The 21,863-nt window shown below is 51.0% G+C and overlaps 7 protein-coding genes across 7 annotated transcripts; 3 read left to right on the top strand and 4 right to left on the bottom strand.

Moving 5' to 3' along the window:
* Window positions 1-1,614: 1,614 nt before the first annotated feature.
* M436DRAFT_41166 (ATP-dependent metallopeptidase Hfl) lies at window positions 1,615-4,352 on the bottom strand (the record flags this gene model as incomplete). Its single annotated transcript, XM_013574019.1, has 2 exons — window positions 1,615-2,676; window positions 2,733-4,352. 2 exons carry the CDS (start codon window positions 4,350-4,352, stop codon window positions 1,615-1,617), a joined length of 2,682 nt encoding a protein of 893 aa, XP_013429473.1.
* Window positions 4,353-4,847: 495 nt separating this feature from the next.
* Window positions 4,848-6,671, bottom strand: M436DRAFT_80004 (uncharacterized protein; the record flags this gene model as incomplete). The annotated part of the gene is made up of 1 exon (XM_013574438.1): window positions 4,848-6,671. The coding sequence occupies one exon, from the start codon at window positions 6,669-6,671 to the stop codon at window positions 4,848-4,850; it is 1,824 nt and encodes a 607-aa protein (XP_013429892.1).
* A 1,713-nt stretch (window positions 6,672-8,384) lies between these two features.
* Window positions 8,385-9,781, top strand: M436DRAFT_61992 (putative nucleotide-sugar transporter; the record flags this gene model as incomplete). The annotated part of the gene is made up of 2 exons (XM_013574251.1): window positions 8,385-8,468; window positions 8,519-9,781. The coding sequence occupies 2 exons, from the start codon at window positions 8,385-8,387 to the stop codon at window positions 9,779-9,781; spliced, it is 1,347 nt and encodes a 448-aa protein (XP_013429705.1).
* Window positions 9,782-9,999: 218 nt separating this feature from the next.
* M436DRAFT_42061 (uncharacterized protein) lies at window positions 10,000-10,977 on the top strand (the record flags this gene model as incomplete). Its single annotated transcript, XM_013574181.1, has 1 exon — window positions 10,000-10,977. One exon carries the CDS (start codon window positions 10,000-10,002, stop codon window positions 10,975-10,977), a length of 978 nt encoding a protein of 325 aa, XP_013429635.1.
* A 3,514-nt stretch (window positions 10,978-14,491) lies between these two features.
* On the top strand, window positions 14,492-14,937 carry M436DRAFT_71075 (uncharacterized protein; the record flags this gene model as incomplete). Its single annotated transcript, XM_013574341.1, has 2 exons — window positions 14,492-14,505; window positions 14,757-14,937. The coding sequence occupies 2 exons, from the start codon at window positions 14,492-14,494 to the stop codon at window positions 14,935-14,937; spliced, it is 195 nt and encodes a 64-aa protein (XP_013429795.1).
* Window positions 14,938-17,900: 2,963 nt separating this feature from the next.
* On the bottom strand, window positions 17,901-18,885 carry M436DRAFT_71074 (uncharacterized protein; the record flags this gene model as incomplete). The annotated part of the gene is made up of 3 exons (XM_013574340.1): window positions 17,901-18,090; window positions 18,235-18,740; window positions 18,799-18,885. The coding sequence occupies 3 exons, from the start codon at window positions 18,883-18,885 to the stop codon at window positions 17,901-17,903; spliced, it is 783 nt and encodes a 260-aa protein (XP_013429794.1).
* Window positions 18,886-20,236: 1,351 nt separating this feature from the next.
* Window positions 20,237-21,414, bottom strand: M436DRAFT_61989 (2-nitropropane dioxygenase; the record flags this gene model as incomplete). Its single annotated transcript, XM_013574250.1, has 3 exons — window positions 20,237-21,038; window positions 21,089-21,350; window positions 21,402-21,414. The coding sequence occupies 3 exons, from the start codon at window positions 21,412-21,414 to the stop codon at window positions 20,237-20,239; spliced, it is 1,077 nt and encodes a 358-aa protein (XP_013429704.1).
* Between the last annotated feature and the right edge of the window lie 449 nt (window positions 21,415-21,863).

Raw genomic sequence — 21,863 nt, 5'->3', positions numbered from 1 at the left:
GCTCCCTCGTAGAGCCTCAAGAGGAAGTAACTCGATGCCTACTGACAAGCAACCGTCCCACAGCACAACCGACGCTCTCTGGCCCACACTCACCGCTCTCTAGCATATCCCTCTTTTCTCAGATGTGGAGAAAGCTCAGATGTCGATCACTCACCCTTACACCTCGGCTGTATGCACGTTTGATAAGTAAGGACGAGGTCATGACGCCCAATGCCAGCAAGGTGGTATCCTGCCAGCATATGTACTCCACTACATCTCACGGTCACGAGCACATCATTCGCGAGTCTGCAGGATCATGCTGCAGGAAAGATGATGAAGGTGGTAAGCAAGCACGCAAGTCAGAAAAGTAAGGGTAAAGCCAAAAAAAAAAAAAGATGCCATGTATTTTTCGTACGTACCATGTCACGTTTCTTGCTGCTTCGCTGCCTGCGGATGCAACCCACCGCTATCGGCTGCCTTTCGGAGATATGCAAGGACTAGAGTCAATGTCCCTCTTTGACACTAACTGCGGGGTGCGATGCGGCCCAAGGTTCTAAGCAAAAAGATGGTAAGAAAGCGGGGGTGAAGATGTGAAGATCCACACATCAGATTGACAAGATGCATCAACAAACCCGTGATCATTTGATCAAATCTAACTCGGCCGAGAAGCAATACCTGCAAGTCGTGCTTAGAAGCTAAACGAATTGGCCTGACTAGAGTATGCGGCGAGCTGCGAGATTAAAACAGCCTGCTCAAAACTTGCCAACCGGATACCACTGATAAAGTTGTTGGTTGACCCAGGTGCTACGATACCTACTCTGTCGATATATAAAAGCAGATTGCTATCTCCATCAGTTTTCACAGAACCCCTTTCCATGTTCCTTCCAAGAACCCACACCTTCCAGAAAGACTCGACGAAGAACAAGCAAGCTCCACAACGGACGGCTAAAGTCAGCAAGGGAAAGGCTTCGACTCACGCCACAAGGGAAGCAAGACGCCCAGTCTTTTCCCACCTACCTCATCGAGTGCTTGCGCTCCCTCGACACACACACACACAAGTGCCCCGCTGTCCGTGTCATCGTGGCTGCTGAGGTCCACAGCTGGGCACTGTAAACCAAGAAGCTCATCTTGGAAAGAACGAACGCGGGCGGCAGCGAGGGCCGCGATCCCGTGATGATCAGTTGCAACGAAAGGTGGACTGCGGCCGGATCAACATGAACCCCTCATCTGTGATGGATGTCTCGGCAGTGGTGGAGAAACTCCAAGAGACAGGTAGATCGTAGAAGATGCTGATCGGGTTACATGCGTTGTAGCGCGTGAGAGCCTGAGGAGTAAGAACTATTTACCGGCTTGGCTGACTTTATCCTCCAGCTTCTGCGACTGGAGCACCTTCTCTGCGCCACAAGTACAGTTGATGACAAGAAAGATCGTTCATGTACACTTTTTGGTCATATATATGAAGAGTGGTGAAAGTAATTATACAAAAGAAAGGGAATCCGCTATGCGCAAGTATGAAAAAAAAAACGACGAGATGCCAAAGAACAAAGAACGAAACCCCCCAATGCCCATGACCCAAAAAAAACTCCTTTGTTCGTTTCGAAGAGTTTATTCTATACACATAAGAACATCTGGAGTCTATTGGTTCAGGTCCTTGAATACCACCGGTGCAGGGTTGGAGGAACCGGGAGGAAGAACAGGTCCATCAGGCTTCTCGGGAAGGCCAGGAATACCTGCACCGGGACCCTCACGGTCGCCGCGGCCGCCAAAGTACTTGCTGAAGTCGCCCTTGTCTTCAAAGGGTCTTTGACCAAGCAATCTAACGAGATCGTCGCGCGTCAGGACTTCCTTGCGAAGCAGTTCCTCGGCGACGATGCCGATCTCCTTCTTTTTCTCCTCGAGCAGGTCGCGACATTGCTTGTAGGCTTCGTCGACGATGCGCTTCACCTCGGTGTCAATATTGCGGGCGGTCTCCTCTGAGAAGGGCTTCTGGAGCTGGTTCGGGTCGTCTTCGAAGTAGAGGTAGCCGACCTTGGGCGACATACCCCACTTGGTGACCATGGCGGTGGCCATACGGGTAACCTTGTTGAAGTCGTCTGATGCTCCAGATGTGACAGTCTCGAAGTGGATTTCCTCGGAAACACGACCAGCAAGAGTCATGGCCATACGGTCCAGAAGCTGCAGGTATGACATGAGGTAGGTGTCACCAGAGGGAAGGTACTGTGCGTATCCAAGGGCTCCCTGACCACGGGGAATGATCGAGACTTTGAGGAGAGGGTCGGCGTACTTGAAGTACCAACCACAGATAGCGTGGCCAGCCTCGTGGTATGCGACTGTGCGCTTCTCCTCGGGCGAGAGAACCAACGATTTCTTCTCGAGACCACCAATAACACGCTCAATGGCCTGTTCGAAGTGGATCATCATGACAGTGTCAGCGTTACCACGAGCGGCGATCAAAGCGGCTTCGTTGACGCAATTGGCAATATCTGCTCCAGAGAAACCAGGGGTAAGTGCTGCAAGGCGACCCTTGAGATACTCGATGTCTTCCTTTGTGACAATGTTTTTCAAGTGAACAGCAAAGATCTGCTTGCGTCCATCCATAGTCGGCTTATCGATCGAGATGTGTCTATCGAAACGACCAGGACGCATAAGAGCTTGATCCAGAACATCAGCACGGTTGGTACCAGCAAGGACAATGACCTGTAGGGAATAGTTAGCATGCCGTTACTGCTTTGGAGTGTAAATCCTGAACTCACCTGTTCAGTGCTGGCGAAACCATCCATCTCAGTGAGGATCTGGTTGAGGGTAGCCTCTCTCTCGTCGTTACCACCACCGAAGTTTTGCTTCGATCTTGACTTTCCAATAGCATCAATCTCATCAATGAAGATGATACAGGGTGTGCTCTTTCTGGCATTCTGGAACAGATCGCGGACTCTTGAGGCACCAACACCGACAAACATCTCAACGAACTCGGAACCACTGACACTGAAGAAAGGTACGCCAGACTCGCCAGCAGTTGCTTTGGCGAGCAAAGTCTTACCAGTACCGGGAGGACCGGAAAGAATAGCACCTCTGGGGATCTTTGCACCGAGCTTCTGGAAGCGCTCGGGTTGCTTCAAGAAGTTGACAAACTCCATGATCTCAACCTTTGCCTCGTCCATACCAGCAACGTCGGCGAACTTAACCTTGACGTCGGTCTCGTGGTTGAACTTCTTAGCACGACTCTTGCCCATACCGAAGATACCACCACCAGCGCCACCGCCACCAGCACCAGATGCTGCTCTCCTCGAAAGCCAGAAAATGGCACCGATGAATAGCAGGGTAGGACCGAAGCTCAATATCGTGTCAGCCCAAGATACCTCGCGGCTGTACTGAACGGGGATTCTCTCGGATGATGGGATGCCGAGTTCGGCCTGTGCCTCGTCGAGTCTGCGCTCGAAGGCTTCGACCGAGCCGATGGAGAAGTAGTAGTAGAAGTTGCCGTGAGCAGCGGGGCTTTCGGGGTACATGGCTTGGACAGATTGCTGGTGAACGTGCACTCTAACCTTGTTGTTGTTGACCACGACAAGTCTCTCGACGAGGCCCTTGTCGAGGAAAGTGTTTCTCAGCTCTTGCCATGTGATCTCGCGCGAGTTCTCGCTAGGAACGACCAGACGGTAGATGAGGTATGAAGTGAAAGCCGAAAGAATGATGCTGTTCATATCCAGCTTGATATCCTTGATGTTGTAGGCTGGGCCATCCTTGTCTTCGCCCTTGTTGTTCGACTTTGACTTTGAACCAGCACCGGGATCGTGGGCACCAGACTTTTGCTGAGCGCCCTTGGCCTCGTTGATATCGCTCTCAGCAGTCTTTCTAGCCATGGAAGATACTTGACGCCACAGGCGAGCGGCGACAGCGGGGGTCATGTGGCCTTGCTTGACCTCGTCCATGGTGTCGCGGAGCTCCTGAGGTATACCGTCCTTGCGAATCTTCTGAAAACTCTTCTCTACTTCCTCGGCCATTGAAGCGGGCATACCCTTCTTGATCTGGTTGAAGACCTCGACGAGCTCCTTCTCTTCCTCGGGGGTAAGCTTCGCGAAGCCAGGACGAAGGGAATCGGATTCAGATGCACCAGCCTTCTCATTTGTTAATGGGCCGCCCTTGTTGTAGAGATGCTCCATTCCCGGGGCGGACTGGCCCGGAGTCTTGTCCTTGGCTTCATCCTTGTCGCGAGGCTCTTCGGGTTGGGTGGCGTAACGGCGGACACGCTGGTATGCGAATGTTGGTCGCGGGATGGAAGCAGGTCTTAATGATAGCGGGCGGCCACGGGTTGATATTTGGTAAGTCGGTCTGTACAGGCGACCAAGGTTGATGGTCTGCCTCAGGATGCCAGACATGATTGGTGGCGGGATGTGAGGCGGCAAGGGTGAGAGGAGTGAGGGGTGAGTTTAGTATGCAACAACCATCCAGCGATAGGACAGTGTAATGCGTGCGGCGACGAAGGATGAAGCGGCGAGAGTTGGGTCGAGAAGTGATGACTAGAAGGCGAGAGAAACGCCCGACAGTCAATGACGCGAATCTGCTGTTCATTGGCGTCCCGCAGCGTTTCAGTCATCTCTCCGCCGGCGTTTCCCGTCCGCTTGCTAAGCATGCCACCTTGACACAATCGTATCGACTCATCATCATTGGCATTGAATGCACTTTATATCTATAATACATAGTGGTGATGTTGAGTCATTCTTGGTTTATTGTCTGCACGAGATATGCATGTTTGCTGTACGTTGCCTCGGAGAAAAGTAAAATCGCTTATTGTCCTAAATCTTGCATGTGATTCTATTCTATGATACATATATGCATAAAGTGCTAACTAGACGATCTCTGGATTTGATGTCCTACGCATCGAAGCCAATGCTCTCCCTGTTGTCATCTACAAGCCTTCCGTATTCGAGCAAGAGTCTGAAGAACCACACTTCGAAATCCTCATTCCTCAGTACTTTGTTGCTCCACTCTCTGCCTCGCTCAGCCATCTCCACAGCCATACTCTTGCCGACTTCCTCAGCTCCGAAGTAACGGACTGACTCAAGAGCTTCTTCTGCTCTCAGACTGAGAGGCACGTAGTGGATCCAAGGCTTGAGCCACTCAGCATGCCACTCCCGGAACACTGCCATCTTAAAGACCAAGCTGTGCGATTTGAGGAAAGCGTAGAATCGACCACTGAAGGCATTGCCATCGATGTCGAGCAGATACTTGTACTTCCATGCATCCTGTTGGTCAGCTGGTGGCACAATCTTGAAGAACTCCTTCTGCGCGTCACAGTCACCAGGATCGCATTGGCCAACGTGAGAGAAATGAACATCCATGAGTTCCGCATAGTCATTGCGCGGCACAGAGCGCATTTGCCAGTCGGGAGTCTTGTCATCGCGTGATGAAGCCGAGGTCAGGTGTGCATCGTACATAATCTTGGCCTGGTCAGGCGCATTGAGCTTGTGCACGAACTTTTGGCGATGTTGACGACGCCAGCCTCCGTCGCGTGAGAAGCCTCCAGTCGTGCTACCAACCCACCACAGCTTGCCTTCTTTCTTCTCCCAAGCCACGTCTTTGAGTGGGTTGTAGGAGACTTTGCCATACCAGTACCAAGGAGAAGGATACAAGATGTCCTGGAAACTGCTCATCTTAGACTGTGAGAAGATGGGCACGAGGTCGTGCACAACATTGAAAGCATTTGGTCGGTCGAAGAAGCCATGCGATGTGCCAAATGAAGGAGAGTTGCAGATGTCGCTGAAGGCGGTATCATTATATACAAACCCTAGCTCGCTCATTGCATAGGCTGCGATGTTATCCGGGGTGGTCTCTTCCTCAAGCGCTCTGGCAGGGGTATCCGGAGAACACGACATGCGTGAAGGGATCCAGGTGGGTTGATGCGCAAACACGTTGAAGCGAGTAACCTTGACCTCGTCAACTCGTTCACCGAGATTCAAGTCTTTGGGACGAGGCGAGAAAGCGTCCTTGGGACTGGGGTGGGCAAAAGCGGCGGGCATGTTTTTGGTCTTCGCGACGTCGACCAGACGAGACAATTCGTCATGCGGTACAACGACTCGAGGTTCATCGTGGATGTTGAAGGCCAGGTCCATGTCGGGCAGGTACTGGATGAATTTGTCCATCATGCCGACTGTCGCCTTCTGCTGCCATTCTTGTCCGCTCCGTACGTGAGTCACTTTCCCATCTCGTATCATCAAAGCAATCAGGTTGTTGCCATCGAAACCGAGGGCCTCTTGAACTCTCCGTCTTATGGTCACAGGCTTCAGACCCCAGAATGGGAGTAGCGAGTGATAGACGGTATCGAACTCGTCTATCAGTTGGACATTCCGATCGTGGGCGAATTGGAACCACTTATCGAAGTGAGGTGGAGGTAGGATGTTGTATCGGCGCTTGTACTCGGTGACGGCTTCTTTCAAAGTGCGTGATTGTCGTTGCAGGAGGGCACTGAATTCGTTCTCGGCATCTTTTGCCAGATATTCGATCGGATGTACATGAGTGTCGTTGTATTGTAAAAAAGCGGATAAATCTTGGTCGCGCAGCGGAGGTGACCAGGGACCAGCAGGGCCAGTGGGACTATTCGGACTGACTCGAGCTATTAAGCGGTCGCGGAAGTTGAAGACTGCAAGCAAAGCAAGCGAGACAAGCAGCAGCAAGGTAAGAAGGCGTCTAGAGCGCATGTTTGCTCGGCCGTCTGTCGCAGAATGTCGAGTCGTCGAGTTCGAGCGGTCATGGAGAAAGGCGTAGAGAGAGGCCAGGCATATCGACGCGAACCACAATCGTCCCAGGGAAAAGTTGGCTGTCAATTCGGCGACGAGTGCAGCAACAAGAAGGGTCGAGGCGGTCGTGAGCTGATCGCACTTATCGACCTGCGAAAACACCCTGGTCAGTTTCCTTGCCGAGGTGGGTCCGCTACTCATTATAGGGCTTCTTATCTCTTGTTCGACTTACCGCGAGGATCATCGTTCTGTTCAACGTAGCATGCACGACTACCATGCAGATGCCGAGGACCACCATGATGATCTGTTGTGGTAGAAAGGCAAACCAGAACGGACTGGTGCTGAAGCCCTCCAGGACGAAGGCCGATAGCCATTGCGCCAATGCAGCTGCAAACGACACATCGACCAGTACCTGTTGTGTATCTTTTTTGATCGTCGGCTGAGACAGCAGGCCGCTCACAGATATCACTCCGTCGTCAGGCCCGCTCGTAGAGACCGTCTCTCGATGGGCGGATTGCAATAGCGACAGAACCACGGCCACAAGCACTGCATTACAACAGCCCAGCGCAAGCGTTTCCCGCAGCTCGCTCACATAACTCAAAGCTACAAGTGCCGATATAGTGAGGACTGCTAGAAGTCTCGAGTCTCCGCTGGTTTGTTTTTCTGCAGACCGAGTGTCGGTACCCGAGTTGAAGCGCACGGTGCCGAATGCATCCACCTTTACGACTACGCAGACGACAACGGGGAGGAGAGCCTTTGGGAAGCAGGATTTCAGCCAATGTTCATATGTATTCGAGGAGCAATTCTCCTGACCTTGGCCCAATATATGTGACGACCTCCTTCCACCGCTCTTTCGCAGACGATGGACAGGGCCAATAGCACTCCTGCTGCCCATGACAGCACCCGTCCTTGCGAGTCTCCATTACTGCTGAGGCGGCTCCTAAAGCGTGCGTATGCCCATATGCAAGTCCATGCTGCAGCACTCGTGGTAAGGAGGTGTCGCGGCGAGGTGCCAACTAATGCGAGGGCGGCGGTGACGAGCAGGGTACCCAACAGCACCGCTTGCTGGTTGTCTTGAATCGCCCGACCCGGCGATAGCATCGGTGTCTTTCGAGTTGGCGACAAGTTCTCATTGTAACGTTTCCCCTGCTGCTACAACACTTTCGAATGACCTCCCTCCTGCTTCATGACGCGTGAGCTTGGCAATCCTTCTACCCGAGTCCCCGAGCCAAACAATAGAAGTAGCCGGTGATTGGCTACATTACTTGGCTCTATTCTACACGAATGTTCAACTATGTTGCTATCACAAGACCCCCTCACAATCTTAAAGACGACCTGGTAGTACAAAGAGGCATTGTTTCAGAGAGCGTGTGCTGCTTTGTACAATCATGTCTGATTGGTGGATCTGAGCTCGAGTCAGGCACAGGGAGCCGTTTCCGACCATCAATAAGCGACGCTGGCTGATAAGCACGTTATCAATGCCCGAGGCCGCATGACCGACTAACTCCGCATTGGCCGTGTCATCAGATACCCTCTACCTCGTCCTTCCTTCTCGCAACGACCCTTTGTTCTCTTCTTGATAGACGAATCGATCACCTTTTGCTGTTTGAGTATCAGGCTGCCCGTCTACAACATATACTTGAGAGCGTAGAAGCTCCGACACCCACCGCCAACATGGCGTCAAGAGCGATGATCCCGATCCTGGTAGCCATGATGCTACTGACGGGCATGTGCAACACTCTCTTTACCAAGTACCAGGTAGGATCTTCTGAGTCTGGTCTTATCATCTGCTTCTGACACCGCCACAGGACATGCAATGTGTCGCCAACTGTGACGATCCCGACCCTGCCAAACGCAAGAACTTCGAGCAGCCCGTCATTCAGACGCTACAGATGTTTGTTGGCGAGTCCGGATGCTGGCTTGTCGTCTTCGTCTCGTATCTCTTCTCTCGCTACGTCAGCAAGTCTTCCGATTCAACCGCATACGAGCGACTCAACACCGAGGACACGCGTGAACCTCTTTTGCAAGAAGACATCGAAGCTCCTGCCGATGCTACGAATGTGCCCGCCAAACCCTTCGCCGACGCAGAACACGCCGGACAAAGACTCCCGCTCAAGGGATGGAAGATCTTACTGCTTGCCCTCCCCGCATGCTGTGATATCGCCGGAACCACCTTGATGAATGTGGGCTTGTTATTTGTAGCAGCCAGTATATATCAGATGACCAGGGGTGCTCTCGTACTCTTCGTCGGACTCTTCAGCGTCATCTTCCTCAAGAGACAGCTGAATGCTTTCAAGTGGGCCAGCTTGTTCATTGTCGTCGCAGGAGTGGCTGTAGTTGGTCTGGCCGGAGCCCTGGAGAACAAGAAGGCCACCGTACCCGGAACTGCACCTGGAGCCGATCCTCCGAGCATGGGCGAACTTCGACACCAGATGGCCCATGGCACCATACACCTGATTCGTGACGCCGCCAAGAGCGTCACAGTCGCTGCGCGAGAACACTCGGCAGCTCAAACCATGGTTGGAATGCTCTTGATCGCGGGAGCGCAGATTTTCACGGCATCACAATTCGTTATTGAAGAAAGCATCATGGCAAAGTATGAACTAGACCCTTTGGCCACTGTTGGATGGGAAGGAGTGTTTGGATTCTCGGTCACAGCTATTGGTATGGTGATTCTGCACTTTGCAGTTGGACGTACGGACGCTGGCAGAGGAGGATACTTTGATGCAAAGGAAGGACTGTCGCAGGTGTTTCAGCACCGAGCGATTGCTGCCAGCAGTTTGTTGACGATGGTTTCGATCGGAGGGTTCAACTTCTTCGGGCTGTCGGTGACTCGTACAGTGTCTGCCACAGCACGCAGTACCATCGACACATGCCGAACATTATTCATCTGGGTAGTCAGTTTGGGACTAGGATGGGAGACATTCAAGTGGCTGCAAGTGGTAGGATTCGGACTGCTGGTGTACGGCACCATGGTGTTCAATGAGATCATCCAGCCGCCTACCGTTGGATTCTTGCGCAAGCGAATTGCGCTTGAGCCGGAAGATGACAGAAGAGGGAGAAGTGATTAGGCCATTCTCAGATATCAGTGTTTATTATAAGTCGCAGAGGAGTGGAAATTATGCACGTCATTTGCACAAAAAGGGACAGCCCCCACCGGTCGACGGACGGGGCGTTTGCGATGCGATCGATGGTCTTTCTTAGCGATTGGATTCTTGCTTTCCTGTGACGCGCTACATTTCTCCTTGGACCTTCACATTCCGTACGACTCCTCAGACGACCATCCATCATGTCGACAGCCCCATCATCACGTCGGTTGTTCCAGGGCCAAGGCGAAAACATGGGACCGCCAGGGAAAGCAATTGCTCGGCCACGACCAGACAGTAGCAACCGGCCAGTGCTAGGTGACCTGACGCCGAACGCCAAACTCGACAAGCAGCAGCAACAACAACAACAACGCGGTGGCAGCCCGCTCAAGCGACAAGCAAATATCCTCGACGATGCCAAGGGCTTCAGCTACATCAAGCGTCGTCGCCTGTCACACAACAATGCCCTGACACGCCGCATCACTCCGCAACCCACCCAGGATACGCAGAAGGCGCACGACCAGCCCGACCACGACTCGCACGACGACACTGGCAGCGGTCGCTCCTCCCAGAACTCCAACGCTACCCGTGCCTCCTTCTCGTCCCTCATCAACTACGACCCCTCGTCACAGCACATCTCGCAACAACATCAGCAACCCACCCCTTCCTCGGCATCAATGTCCATCAGAACCGCTGCCCAAACCCTGCGGCTACGTCTCCGCATCGCCATTTACAAAGTCCGCACAAATCAAATCAACGTGCCCTTTTCGCGTCTGCAGATCATGTCCAAGCAACCCACTCGACAACAACAACCCCAACCTCAAGCCCCTCCCTCGCCTGACGCCCTACCCATGGCTCCTCCGCCGTTACGCTCTTGCAACGACAAAACCCCTCACGTCGCTGATTCGCAAGCACAAGCTCAACAAGCTCTCTTCTCCACGCCCAACATCTTCTCCAACCGCTTCATGCCCTTCAATGCTCCCTCAAGCTCCCCACCGTTAGCACACGATCCTCTACCGCGTATTGCAAGAGAAGCACAGGCCCGTATGGCTGCTGCCGCCGCAGATAGAGATAGCCTGGACTCGGAAGCTACAGAGCTGGCTGATGATCATGATGAACACCCCGTGGCTGAGAGTCCCTTGGATAGGTCTAGAAGACATCACATGCTACCGCAAGCGTGAGCTTCTGGCACCTCATTTCTTTATTGCACAATACCGGCATACTTTGGACCCTCATGAGCCGTCCGCGGAACGAATTATTAGATGAAGAGAAATGGACCACAAAAAATGGCTTCTGGGGTGGCTTCTGGGATACTTACGGCGTCATATGTTTTTCAAGCTCTGTTGCCCTGGGGAGTTTGGACTGGCTTTCTGTTCTTCGATATCCGAATTTGCTTTTTTGATCGCTTCCTTATCATCTCATCTTTTCTAGGATATGAGCTTTTGCTCTTCTTTCGCCTTTTGCGTTTTCTCGTCACATCACGCTATCTTACTCAACACTGCCTTTTCTGACGGCGACGAAATTCTAGAAGACAGGAACAACGAAGAATCAATATCTTGTTACTTCCACACCCTCTTTTTTTTCACAGCCCCCATGTTTACGCTTGAATTTTCTGGTTCAGCAACATATGATATGCCACTATATAACAAGCTCTCGTCGAGGCGACCAGGGGCCCGGTATCTCAATCATCTCGTTCGCGCAGACCGACTGAAACCTCCTGGGTGCAGTGCCCTTAATGCTGAGATGGATTGGTCACTCAAGTAGTGATTGGGGCAATTCGAGTATCCCACTGGTCCTTCCAATGTTCTAGTTTCTCTTTGATTTGGGTGGAATGCTTTGGATGATGGGTGGACACTCGGGACACAGAGTACACCTGGTTTCTGGCTGTGGCACGATACTTGATCTGGTTTGTGCTATCTTCGAGTGTCCTTACAGAGTTGCTATTGAGATTTCCACCTATCGAGGGCAATCATAGCAAGATGGCTGTCCCGCGTACTCAAAGTCACAAGGCCTCTGGAATGTCATCTTCCGCAGCCCAGACCAGTTCACTCTAAGCCCCTACGAGAGATCGATGGTACAAGAGAACAACCCTTGCTACTAAGAAAACAAAGCTTGTGGCATATACGTTTGTGTATATGACCGGCTTGCAATCTCAGACAAATGCAGCCTTTGCAACTATGGCGTCCGTTTCTTGCGGATCGAATGCTCACGAATTTGGCTTAGCTGGCCAGGGGAAACAACTAGATCGAGCTGTGGCATGTTGCATTCAGGTGAAAATCGATCGGAGCGTGGGCATAACAGTTCGGAGAGTGGTTCACTGACCTGATGACTTTCTTCACCATCTTCCCCTCCTTCGCCTAATGGTCAGATGGAAGGTACACTACATGGGTTGCACGAGTCTATGTACCCTGCCAGTGCTTCTTGTGGCTGCGAAGATCGAATGGTGACTTCAATGACGGAAGAAGAGGGCGAGAGATTGTGCAATCGGCTTTTTTTCTTGCTATTGGCATTGCTGTCTGTCTGTTTTCAAGTGGTGAATATGATTTACTATCATCGAGATATAAACTTTCTTCTGTCTCAACGGCTGTCTGATCTTACTTCTATATAGCTTATATCAGTGTTCTCTACACCTGTCTCGCCTCAATCACCTCGATCCAAGACGCAAGTACAAATATGAATAATGCAATATATGGAGCCAACAATAAGGCTAAAGCATAGATGTTTCTCGGCCTTAGAAAAGATCGCCATCAGAAACGGTGCTTCGTCATTTCCGTATAAAGGCTCGAGTACCATGTGTTGATATCAAGTCTTATCCATTGTTACTAGTACAAAGCACATATCTGAACGCCTGTAGGTGCTAGACACTGTGGTTGTATTGTGCTCTGCTCAAGTCTCGATGATTAGCCATATATAACGCGCGACTGGATCACTCTTGCTTAGGTAAAGACTGTCACAGCCACCGCCATGCCCTTGTTTTGTTAGCGAGTGTCCGAGAAAACCATTCCTTGCAGTGAGAATAAAAACGTTTCATCGGTCACACAACTAACCGGCTACAAGAGATTATCATGTCAGTATACCTAGCACTTTCTTATGCGTCTCCCTACGATCTTCTGATGTGTCACTTCTGTGAAGTGCATCTGAGATGATCATAGAGTAGAGTTGCGCGTGGAGACATGGTTGTGGAACCATTTATGTCTCACTCCCTCATCAAAGCGCTCAATACTTCTTGTCACGAGATATGTTTTGTACTTGAGTTATTTCAACACTGGTCTCGAGTTTACCCACCATTAACATAGTAAGAGCGGGAGGTAGAGCTGGAGTAAAACAAATATCGAGGGAGATATCACAGCAGTAATCAGTATAGTGGATAAGTATCAATGGTGATCTACAGCACTTTGGAACACCATAGCAGGATAGCGAGTGTAAGGTACGCAGGTTACCGGGTCAATGAACCTATACTCTCGATTACCATCTCGGCACTTTTGCTGCTAGATTTGTGCTTCTGAGATGGCGTCTCCCGGGAATCAGAGTAGAAGAGGAGGTAGCACAAGGCAGATATTGGAGTTGTCGACCTGGTTTCTCATGTACGCTTCGCCCTTCTTTGTAGCCAGATTTGGTTCTCAGAGTTCGATTATTTCCTTGCGCAGTCCTCTCATACGTCCCTTTCCACGAGGCGGAAGAAAGACTCGAATTATGGTCATCTTTAGGCTGATCATGATAGTGGCTTTGTTGAATTAGGTATAGTGTCGAAATATTTCTTGAATATGCCTATGCACGATATCGCTCCCTTGAGGCGTGCCTTGATGGAGAGCAATGATATGACCACTAGGTCAAGCTCGATACCGCTTTGTATCTGAGATCGTGTGACGACAGGCGAGCTCGTCACATCTTAATCAACTGCTTGTGTGGTGCTATGATCTCAAATGCAAAAATTGTATCTCTACGTGACCCTACCAAGGGAGCTTGAAAGTCCGATCCTGGATTCGCATAATACATGGATAGAGAGGCATAGCCGGAGAAGCCACAGTCGTGGACCTGTGAGCCCGCGGTTTTGGCTGGGGCAGAAGCAGCGATCATGGGGCTTATGAAATATGACTCCTGTGTCTGTCGATGTTCAACGTAAGCTTGGAGATGTGATCGTATAAGCTATATAACGTGACCCCTATATCTTAAAAAGAAAAATCACAGGTCTGATGGCTCACGGGAAGTTTCACTTACTCCTCTCATTCCTTTGCTCGTTTCTCTAGAGCTCCGCATAATGTCCTAATATATGTTTAGGAAATTGACCGTAGTTAAACTAGACCTTCAAGACAAGGCGTGTATCTACAAATATTTCAGGTGGTGATCACACTCGTGTGAGCGTCGAGACATTCTTTTTGATAAATTACCGACGCAATCATATCAGAGCATCCGCAGTCGCGGTGCAGGGTGTAGTCGCATCATTTGTAAGAGGGTCGAAGAGAAGAAAAGTGAAAGTGTGAGTGGATGCGGGCTGGGACGTCGAAGCTCGGCGTCATGATCAAGCCTGTCACGGCAGATCATGATCTCTTATTCTCCAAGTAACAATATCCTCCTCCGTCCACGCTTGCGACTCTCCAACAAACATCGACTACAAAGTCATGCTGTAAAAGTGCGCCAAGCCTTGTATAACAGCCATTCCACACAAGTCAGGAGAGAAACTTCAAGCCATCAACCATGTCGTTGTGGAGGTAGGTAATGTCGTTTTTCGTCCACCTTTGCTCCCATGCTCAAGAAACAAAATTCCATTTCCATCGGTATTGCCTTCTATCATTCACATACTGTCACCTTGTACATTTGATTGTATCTCCTACATCATTTACTCTTGTTGTCATACAATCATGTTCTCCCCACTACTTTTTTCATCTTTCCCTCTTCTTCTCAGTCTCATCTCTTCTCCCCTCTCCCTCCTCCCATATAGACACCTGCTAACCCTGCTTAGCTACTACACCTCCCTCTCGCCAAAGACGCGCCTTATGGTCGGCGGCGGCATAATCGGCTACGCATGTCTCGGTCTCTTCCTCTCCGACACCGCAGAAGAAAAACTAGGCTACACACCTACTGAACAAGATAAGAAGCGTTTGAGAGAGGCTTTACCGAGAATCAGAGTTGTGGAGGAGTAATGCACATCAATGGGAGTGATTCAAATGGAATATGCGAATATGGAGTAGGAGTCGAAGACAGAGTGGAGGCAGTAGGGGGTAAAGCTGGAAGCGAGAGATGGAGAGAAATTCAAGGAGACGCTGTATAGGGGATAACCCTGCTCATGAATTCCTACAAACAAGGATAGAGGCATAAATCGATATGATACATACAGTTATGATTCTGCATCTATCTTCGGCTTGACGCGGCTCTACAACAAGCTCCTAGCAAGATGGTAAAATGCCCAAAGTCAATAACAAAGCCTATTCAGCTCTCAGCTGTTTCTGTTCATATGAAAAGCTCCGCGAACCACGTCAATTCCGGAGCTGACGACTCGACATAACACCAACCAATCAGGCTCGGAAGAAGGCCCGGAACGAAAAGTGTACTTGTCAAAGAAGAAGATTTATGCGACATACCTATAGGCACCGATTGGGTTGCGATTCATCGAGATGCTGTATTGCTGTGCACTACTCTACCTAGCATAACGATTTGTATCGCATCCTGATCTCGCACAGAAGTTCTATCTACTCGCACAGTTGCACATCACCAACGAGAGCGGAACCGAGAAGGAGAGTTTGTTAAACAAATCAACTAACACGAAAGTGGTATACAATCGCATATTCAAAGTTTCTGTTTCCACGTTCGTTGTGGTGGTCCCCAGCGTTTGGCCCGGTCTAGATCGAACAGTGCTCGCGGCATTGCAGAACTTACTTTGATCTGTTGAACAGACCGCTATCCTAAGTAACGTGGAAGTTGTCCGATTTCCAGTCATGCTCCCATCTAGTTGGTGTTAGTAACGTATGATATTTGTGCCCATACCTAACAGTCAGATCTAAGTGTAACAATCTAAGCTCGTTAGCAGCTCGTACAGAATGCAACCTCAGGTCTGATAAGGCCAAGGCTTGTCATGTCAGATCAGATCAGATCAACAGATCACATCCTCGATAAGTGTTCATGCAAGCGCAACACGCAAGCGACTTGCCAGGAAAACGTGCGAGGCAGGATTTGCCTAGCATACCAACGGTCGTGTCAGAGCCCAAAGACTCCCGAGGCCTGCCTGTTTTGGAAGGCGCATCGCATGGCCCGAGTTTGTACATGGTTTCCATGTCCATGCCGTCAGCGCCACACTGCAAGCTCGCTCAACAGCACTTGCATTGTTGTCGTGATTGTTCCAGCGCGTTGCGCGCGCATCGGGTTTTATCGAAGCATCGAAGTTTGGAATCGAGAACATCGCAGATTCGGAAGTACCGATTGTGGAGGATCAACATAAAAGCTTGGCATGCACGTGTCGTTCACGAAATTATGACGAGTGATTAGCCCGAGACGCGAGGGCAAAGACCGACCGTGTCGAGGTATTTGCATTTCGTGTAGTAAAATTTGCCGAGAGTGGATGGGCCAAGCAAAAGAGAAGGAACTGCACCGGAAGTTGCTGTGTTAGATACGTAGCTCGACACAATAATAAATGTTGCATGCGGCTTTGAAGCACGCAAGGGTCGTTTTGACAGCCAGCGCTCAGACCCTTCAGTAGTGCGCCGGGAGCTCGGGTGTTGTAATTGGCTTGAGGCGCGGATGTTGGACGTGGCTTGGTTGAGCTGTGAGTTCAGATCAAGAACCTGGAAGGTCAGCTGCAGCGTCAGTGTTGCATGAATCTTTCATTTGGAGGATGATGAAGCTGATACTGTATGGTGGAGGAATGGTGGAACGTAAGCGGTATAGGTGAGCATCAAGAAGGAACACCATCAAGGTGGTCGTGTGTCATACCATTGACAGGGTTCGACAACCGCTGTGAGTCTTTAGATTCGTCGTTGCACTCCATACGTGCGTACAGATAGATGCTGCTTCCTATCCAGATTAGTGCTATCTGATTTCCATCGAAAATAGATATCATCGATCTGAGGTTTCAGCCCTCTCCTCGCGTAACCTCAATCTCTCGATTCGCTCGATGCGGATCTGAGATGCGCTGAAAGAAAATGTCACTGGTGGGCTCTGATCTTCCACCCCCGGAGGGAATATCGATGAGGGGGTGAAAAGCATGGAATATGATGCATCAAGTGTCTAACAAGGAAGTAAAAGCTAGTTGCTGAGTGACGAATGGGTGAATGGGTGTCGATGGAAGCAATCGGAATCTATGGTGTTGAATCTGGCAACCTCGTGCCAGATCTCCCGATTACCGAACGGAGTCCAGTCCCATTGGTTCGGCATTCGGCTCCGGAGCCTCAAACGTCACCTACCCTTAACGACATCTTGCCCCCACTGTCAGACATGAACGAACATAGCTTGAATTTGCTCGTTGCGACCATCTATCTCGAGCAGCTGATGTGCGCTGTTGACAGCCACATCGTTGCCATCAGCGCAACGCAATATGGGTCTATCACTGAACAGCTCTGCATAAGCAAAGCAGAAGCGCGACATGCAAAGCAAGACTAAATATGGGCCTGTGTAGTTCATTCATGCGGCACGCCGCGTATGTCGCACATATTATTGACTCGTCTACCTTCTTCCTCACAAGTCAAACGTCGTTGACAACGGTGCGAACGCGTGTTTCCTTGGTAGTTTATCCGGAGAGCGACTCAAGAGGTCTGAATGCAATCATTCTTCATCATTGTTGTACTTCGAGGTCCGGACGTAGGCTCGATCGCCGATTCCATCGAGTGTTTTGTGTTCCTCCTCTTCTGACCGACGCGCTGTGCTGCGCGTACAGGCTCAAGGCCGCTGTTTTGGCATACACAGACCAAGCCATGGCGACACGCTCTTGAATCGGTTCCTGCTGTGCCAATCACCAAGGCTTTGTCGTCGACACGCGGTGCGGTTCTATCGAGGTATGGAAACTCGAGGTCCCAAGGGTCCCTGTTGAGGTAGACGATGGAGGGCGGAGCTGTTCAGCCGTATCGCTACAGTGGGGGCGGTATCTGTCAGTCTTCAGGTCTTGACTGCCATCGACTCAGAACTTGGCCACATCTGAAGGTTCCGCACTCCCCCCTGCCCACTCGGGTTGAGACATTTGTACGTTGTAGGGATATTGATTCTGAGAGAGTCCAGCTTGACCATCTGGTTTCGCCCAGTCGTGGACATTGGCCTGGTAGGTTTCTTGCTGGATGTGAGACGAGTCCTGGAACGGCCAGATCTCTGCACTATACTCGAGTCAGCGTCCATACGTGCTGATGTATACAGGGGTTATTCGAGACAGAGCTCACTTCTCCAAGAGGCTGCGTCCGCGGAGGCTGCACATCACTGAAAACAGATGACGACTGATAAGAAAGGGGCAAGCCACTCACAGGCTTTGTAGTGTTGAACCATTGTTGCCTGGAAAACTGTACAAGGTCTGCTGGCCAAGGCGAGGATCAATCATCAGGGGCGGTTGTTGAGGTGGACTCGTGAAGTCTGTCATAGGGAGAGGATCCGTGAAGATGTTCTGATCGCCGTCTTGTTGATCTTGAGAGTACGTCGAAATGGGGGACAGGTTGGACACGGTGCCGTACTCCACGAGGTCGCTCAATTGATCCGACGGTCGTTTCCTCGCTATCGGTCGCGCTTTGCGTAGTGTTTTGGCGTAAGTTTCGACATCTGGACACTCTCTCAGACGGCGAAGATGGTCGAACGCTTCGTTGTCTGGTGTACCGTGTAGAGCACTGAAGACGAGCTCAAAGTCGGAATTTCGTTCCCCTAGTTCCTTATTCCGGCGTCGTACAGCTTCCACTCGTGATATGCCTGCTTCGGAGTCGTAGACACAGGATTGACCCCTTTGTTGACAGAGCATACACATAGGTCGCTCACCGCTGCACTAGATGCTTTGTGGTCAATATAACTTCTCCACCAAGTCAATTCTAGAAAGTGCTCACCTTCACCTTGCGTTTTTGACATGATTGACACGCAGCCTTGACAAGTTGTCTTTTTGGTCTGGTCGATGAAGATGCATCTGTGCTCATCTTGCGAGCGAGAAATTTGACTTGAGGCCAGGGTGATGGGGAGTTACGGTAAAGGGCGTACACGCCAGGGAGATTGTGGAGCTCAGGTATTGCCGGTAGAACTGACACTCTTGTACTTGGTTGTGCATGGGGATTGTCAGTGTCCAATGGGCGGTCTCCAGATAACTCTTCCCGAAGTGCCGCAAGCTATTCCCAAATCGACGATGTGAATCGTCGGTTTTGTCGGCCTCAGATCTGGTACGTTTTTGGGAACCTCGACGCACCAACCGGAGGCTTCTGATACGACTATTGCGGAAACACCAGCGCAATCGCAAAGCAAGAGGCAGGCGTGTGAGAGCTTGCGGGAAGTAGCGTTGTTATGAAGAGGGAAGATGTCCGGTTGAAATGACAAAGCCTCCTTCGGACTAGACTCCGAATGACCTAGTTGTCAAGGTCGACAAGATGGGACTCGACTCGGTTGCTAAAGAATCAATGTGGGGACTGCCGAGCTTGGTGTTACGAGATTGTTTTACCAGATGCAGACTCTTACTCACTGCGGATGGCGAATCGATCACCCTGGGATGCTACTCAGCGTCAAGTAAAGCGAGATTGATGTTTTGATGGTGGGGATCTGCCAGAGCACCTGGACAAAGGCCGCCCAGCCGCAGCTGGCAGACCATTGCTCTTGTACTGTGGCACCCGTTGTGACGATAGGCAGACTCAGCATGCCAACCGAGCTATGTTTCGCTCACGATGCCTGTGTTGGGAGGACAGACGGGGAGTCGGCCAAGTTGTCCTGGGCCCGCGTAAGCGCTTAGTCGGCCGAACGTTCTCCCAGACCGAAACCTTTTACGTAGGGCAGGCCGTCGGGATAGCAAAAAAGAGCAAGGCGTAGGAAAGGAGGCAACTGAACACCATGTAGAGACCCATAACCTGCGGCTCTTCTGCATGTCTATTGACTGGTTGGTTCATGCCACGCACGAATCCCGGGGTTGTCTGATTAGCGCTTGCTGCATCGGCCACGCCGCCACGGCAAAAACTAAGCACAGAACTAAGACTCCACATCTGTGGCATGCCTCTCTCACGTTGACACGACCATACGCCCAAGATGAAAAACTTCAGCTTCTGCGACATAAACTCCACTACTAGCTGCTATTCGCCACATATCGTCAACCCCGGCGAGGGGACGATACTGCACTGCACTGTGGCTTTTACGTATACGGCTTTTCTTCGTTACGCTCTGGCGTGTTCTTGTACTTGCCTGGACAGGACCGATAGCTGCATTGCACCAGGCATAACTACATCGAGGAATGAGTAAAACACAACTATGCCTGCAATTCAGAAGGGGCATCATAAAACATAACAGCGTCACTCAAAGCTTGCTCTTGCTAACAATGCTGCTGTTGCCCTTGCCAATGCACGATACAGCGTCGCCGACCATCTCGTCAATAATTTCCTTGGCCGACTTTCTCTCGTTCACAACAGCTGCAGCCTTGCCCATAAGGAAGGGTCGAGCGTTGTCCATAGTATCATCATCAAGATCGTCACCTAGGCTCTCGAGATCATGTTCAACGGGAATGACACCCTCAGACGTTAGTTTTTTGATCTCGGCCTGTCTCTCATTCTCCCACTTTTCGATGTATGGGTTCTTTCGGACGCGAAGTGGACGTCCAGTGAAGATGATGGTACGGACGTTGTCGTCAAAGCCAGATGTGCGAACTGCCTCCTGATGAGCCTTACTGGCACCAGCCTCCTCACTTAGTACAAAGCGGGTACCGATCCACACAGCTGTGGCACCGAGCATAAGGGCGGCTGCCAAAGACTGGCCATTGAAAAGACCACCAGCGGCAATGACTTGCACTGGCTTACCGGTCAAGGGACTCTTGTGACCCTCACACAACTTGACGACAGTAGGGATCAGAATTGTGGTCGGGACATCTCCAGTGTGCCCACCTCCTTCTCCACCCTGAGCGCAGATCATGTCGACGCCAATGTCCAGACATTTCTTGACATGCTTGGGGTGTCCAATCATGTTCATGTACAGAACTCCGGCTTTGTGTAGCTTCTCGACGATGTGCTTAGGAGGGACGCCAACAGCGGAGACGAAAAGGGAGGCTTTGGAGTCGATGATAATGTCGACAAGTTCATCGAGTTTGCCCTTTGTGTAGTCGTAGCTGCAGTTCGTGTGAGTAATGGTATGCAAAGTCCTGGGGAGATTGCTCACTTTGTCTTTCTGGCACTGCCACCTACTTGAGGAAGCAAGAGATCGACTCCAAATGGTGCATTCTTGTCCTTCAGGTAGCTCTTGAGTTCTGCGATCTGCTCACGCAACATGTCTGGTGTGTAGCCAACTCCGCCAATGACACCCAAGCCGCCAGCGTTTGTGACGGCAGCGGCAAGTTTGGGGCCTGCAGCGACGTTCATGCCAGCTAGCATGACTGGATGGTTGATCTTCAAAAGATCAGTCGTGGTGGTTCGGATTTGCTCTGCTTCTTGTTAGCAAAACGCGTGGGGGTCCGGTCCACAGACGTACTCACGTAAGGATGCCATGATGAACGTTGTATTCGGTATGTGATGTTGAATGGAGAGTGGGCGTCGTAGCAAGGGGTGCGCAAGGCAAAAGTAAAGAGGGAGGAGAGGAGAGTCGAGCACGACCGAGGAGGACTTAAATGTTGATCACCAGATGCCTCGGCATCCTGAAGCTTCGGCAAGGTGTAGCTTTGCATACTCATCTTCAGTCACCAGACTCCTGATGCAAACATCCCCTGGACATCAGTCTCACACCAATGGTGTAGTCAGTGTAAATGCGACTTTCCAATACCATGCAGAAATGAGTCTCTCTCGTGCTGGATGGCAGATCAGTGTTATTGTTGGCCGAGCGGGCGCACAAGCCTCGAAAGCGGGGCGTGTGGGGTAGCGTTTCGGACGAACCTCCTTCCTGACAGGGTCTCCTTTCCACGTGAGAGCGTGCTCGGAAACACAACCTTGAGAACCACATT

The sequence above is a fragment of the Aureobasidium namibiae genome (assembly GCF_000721765.1).
Source record: "Aureobasidium namibiae CBS 147.97 unplaced genomic scaffold scaffold_4, whole genome shotgun sequence".
NCBI classification, from domain to species: domain Eukaryota; kingdom Fungi; phylum Ascomycota; class Dothideomycetes; order Dothideales; family Saccotheciaceae; genus Aureobasidium; species Aureobasidium namibiae.
The sequence above is the reverse complement of the archived record's forward strand: the minus strand, read 5'-3'. Positions and strand labels throughout refer to the sequence as shown.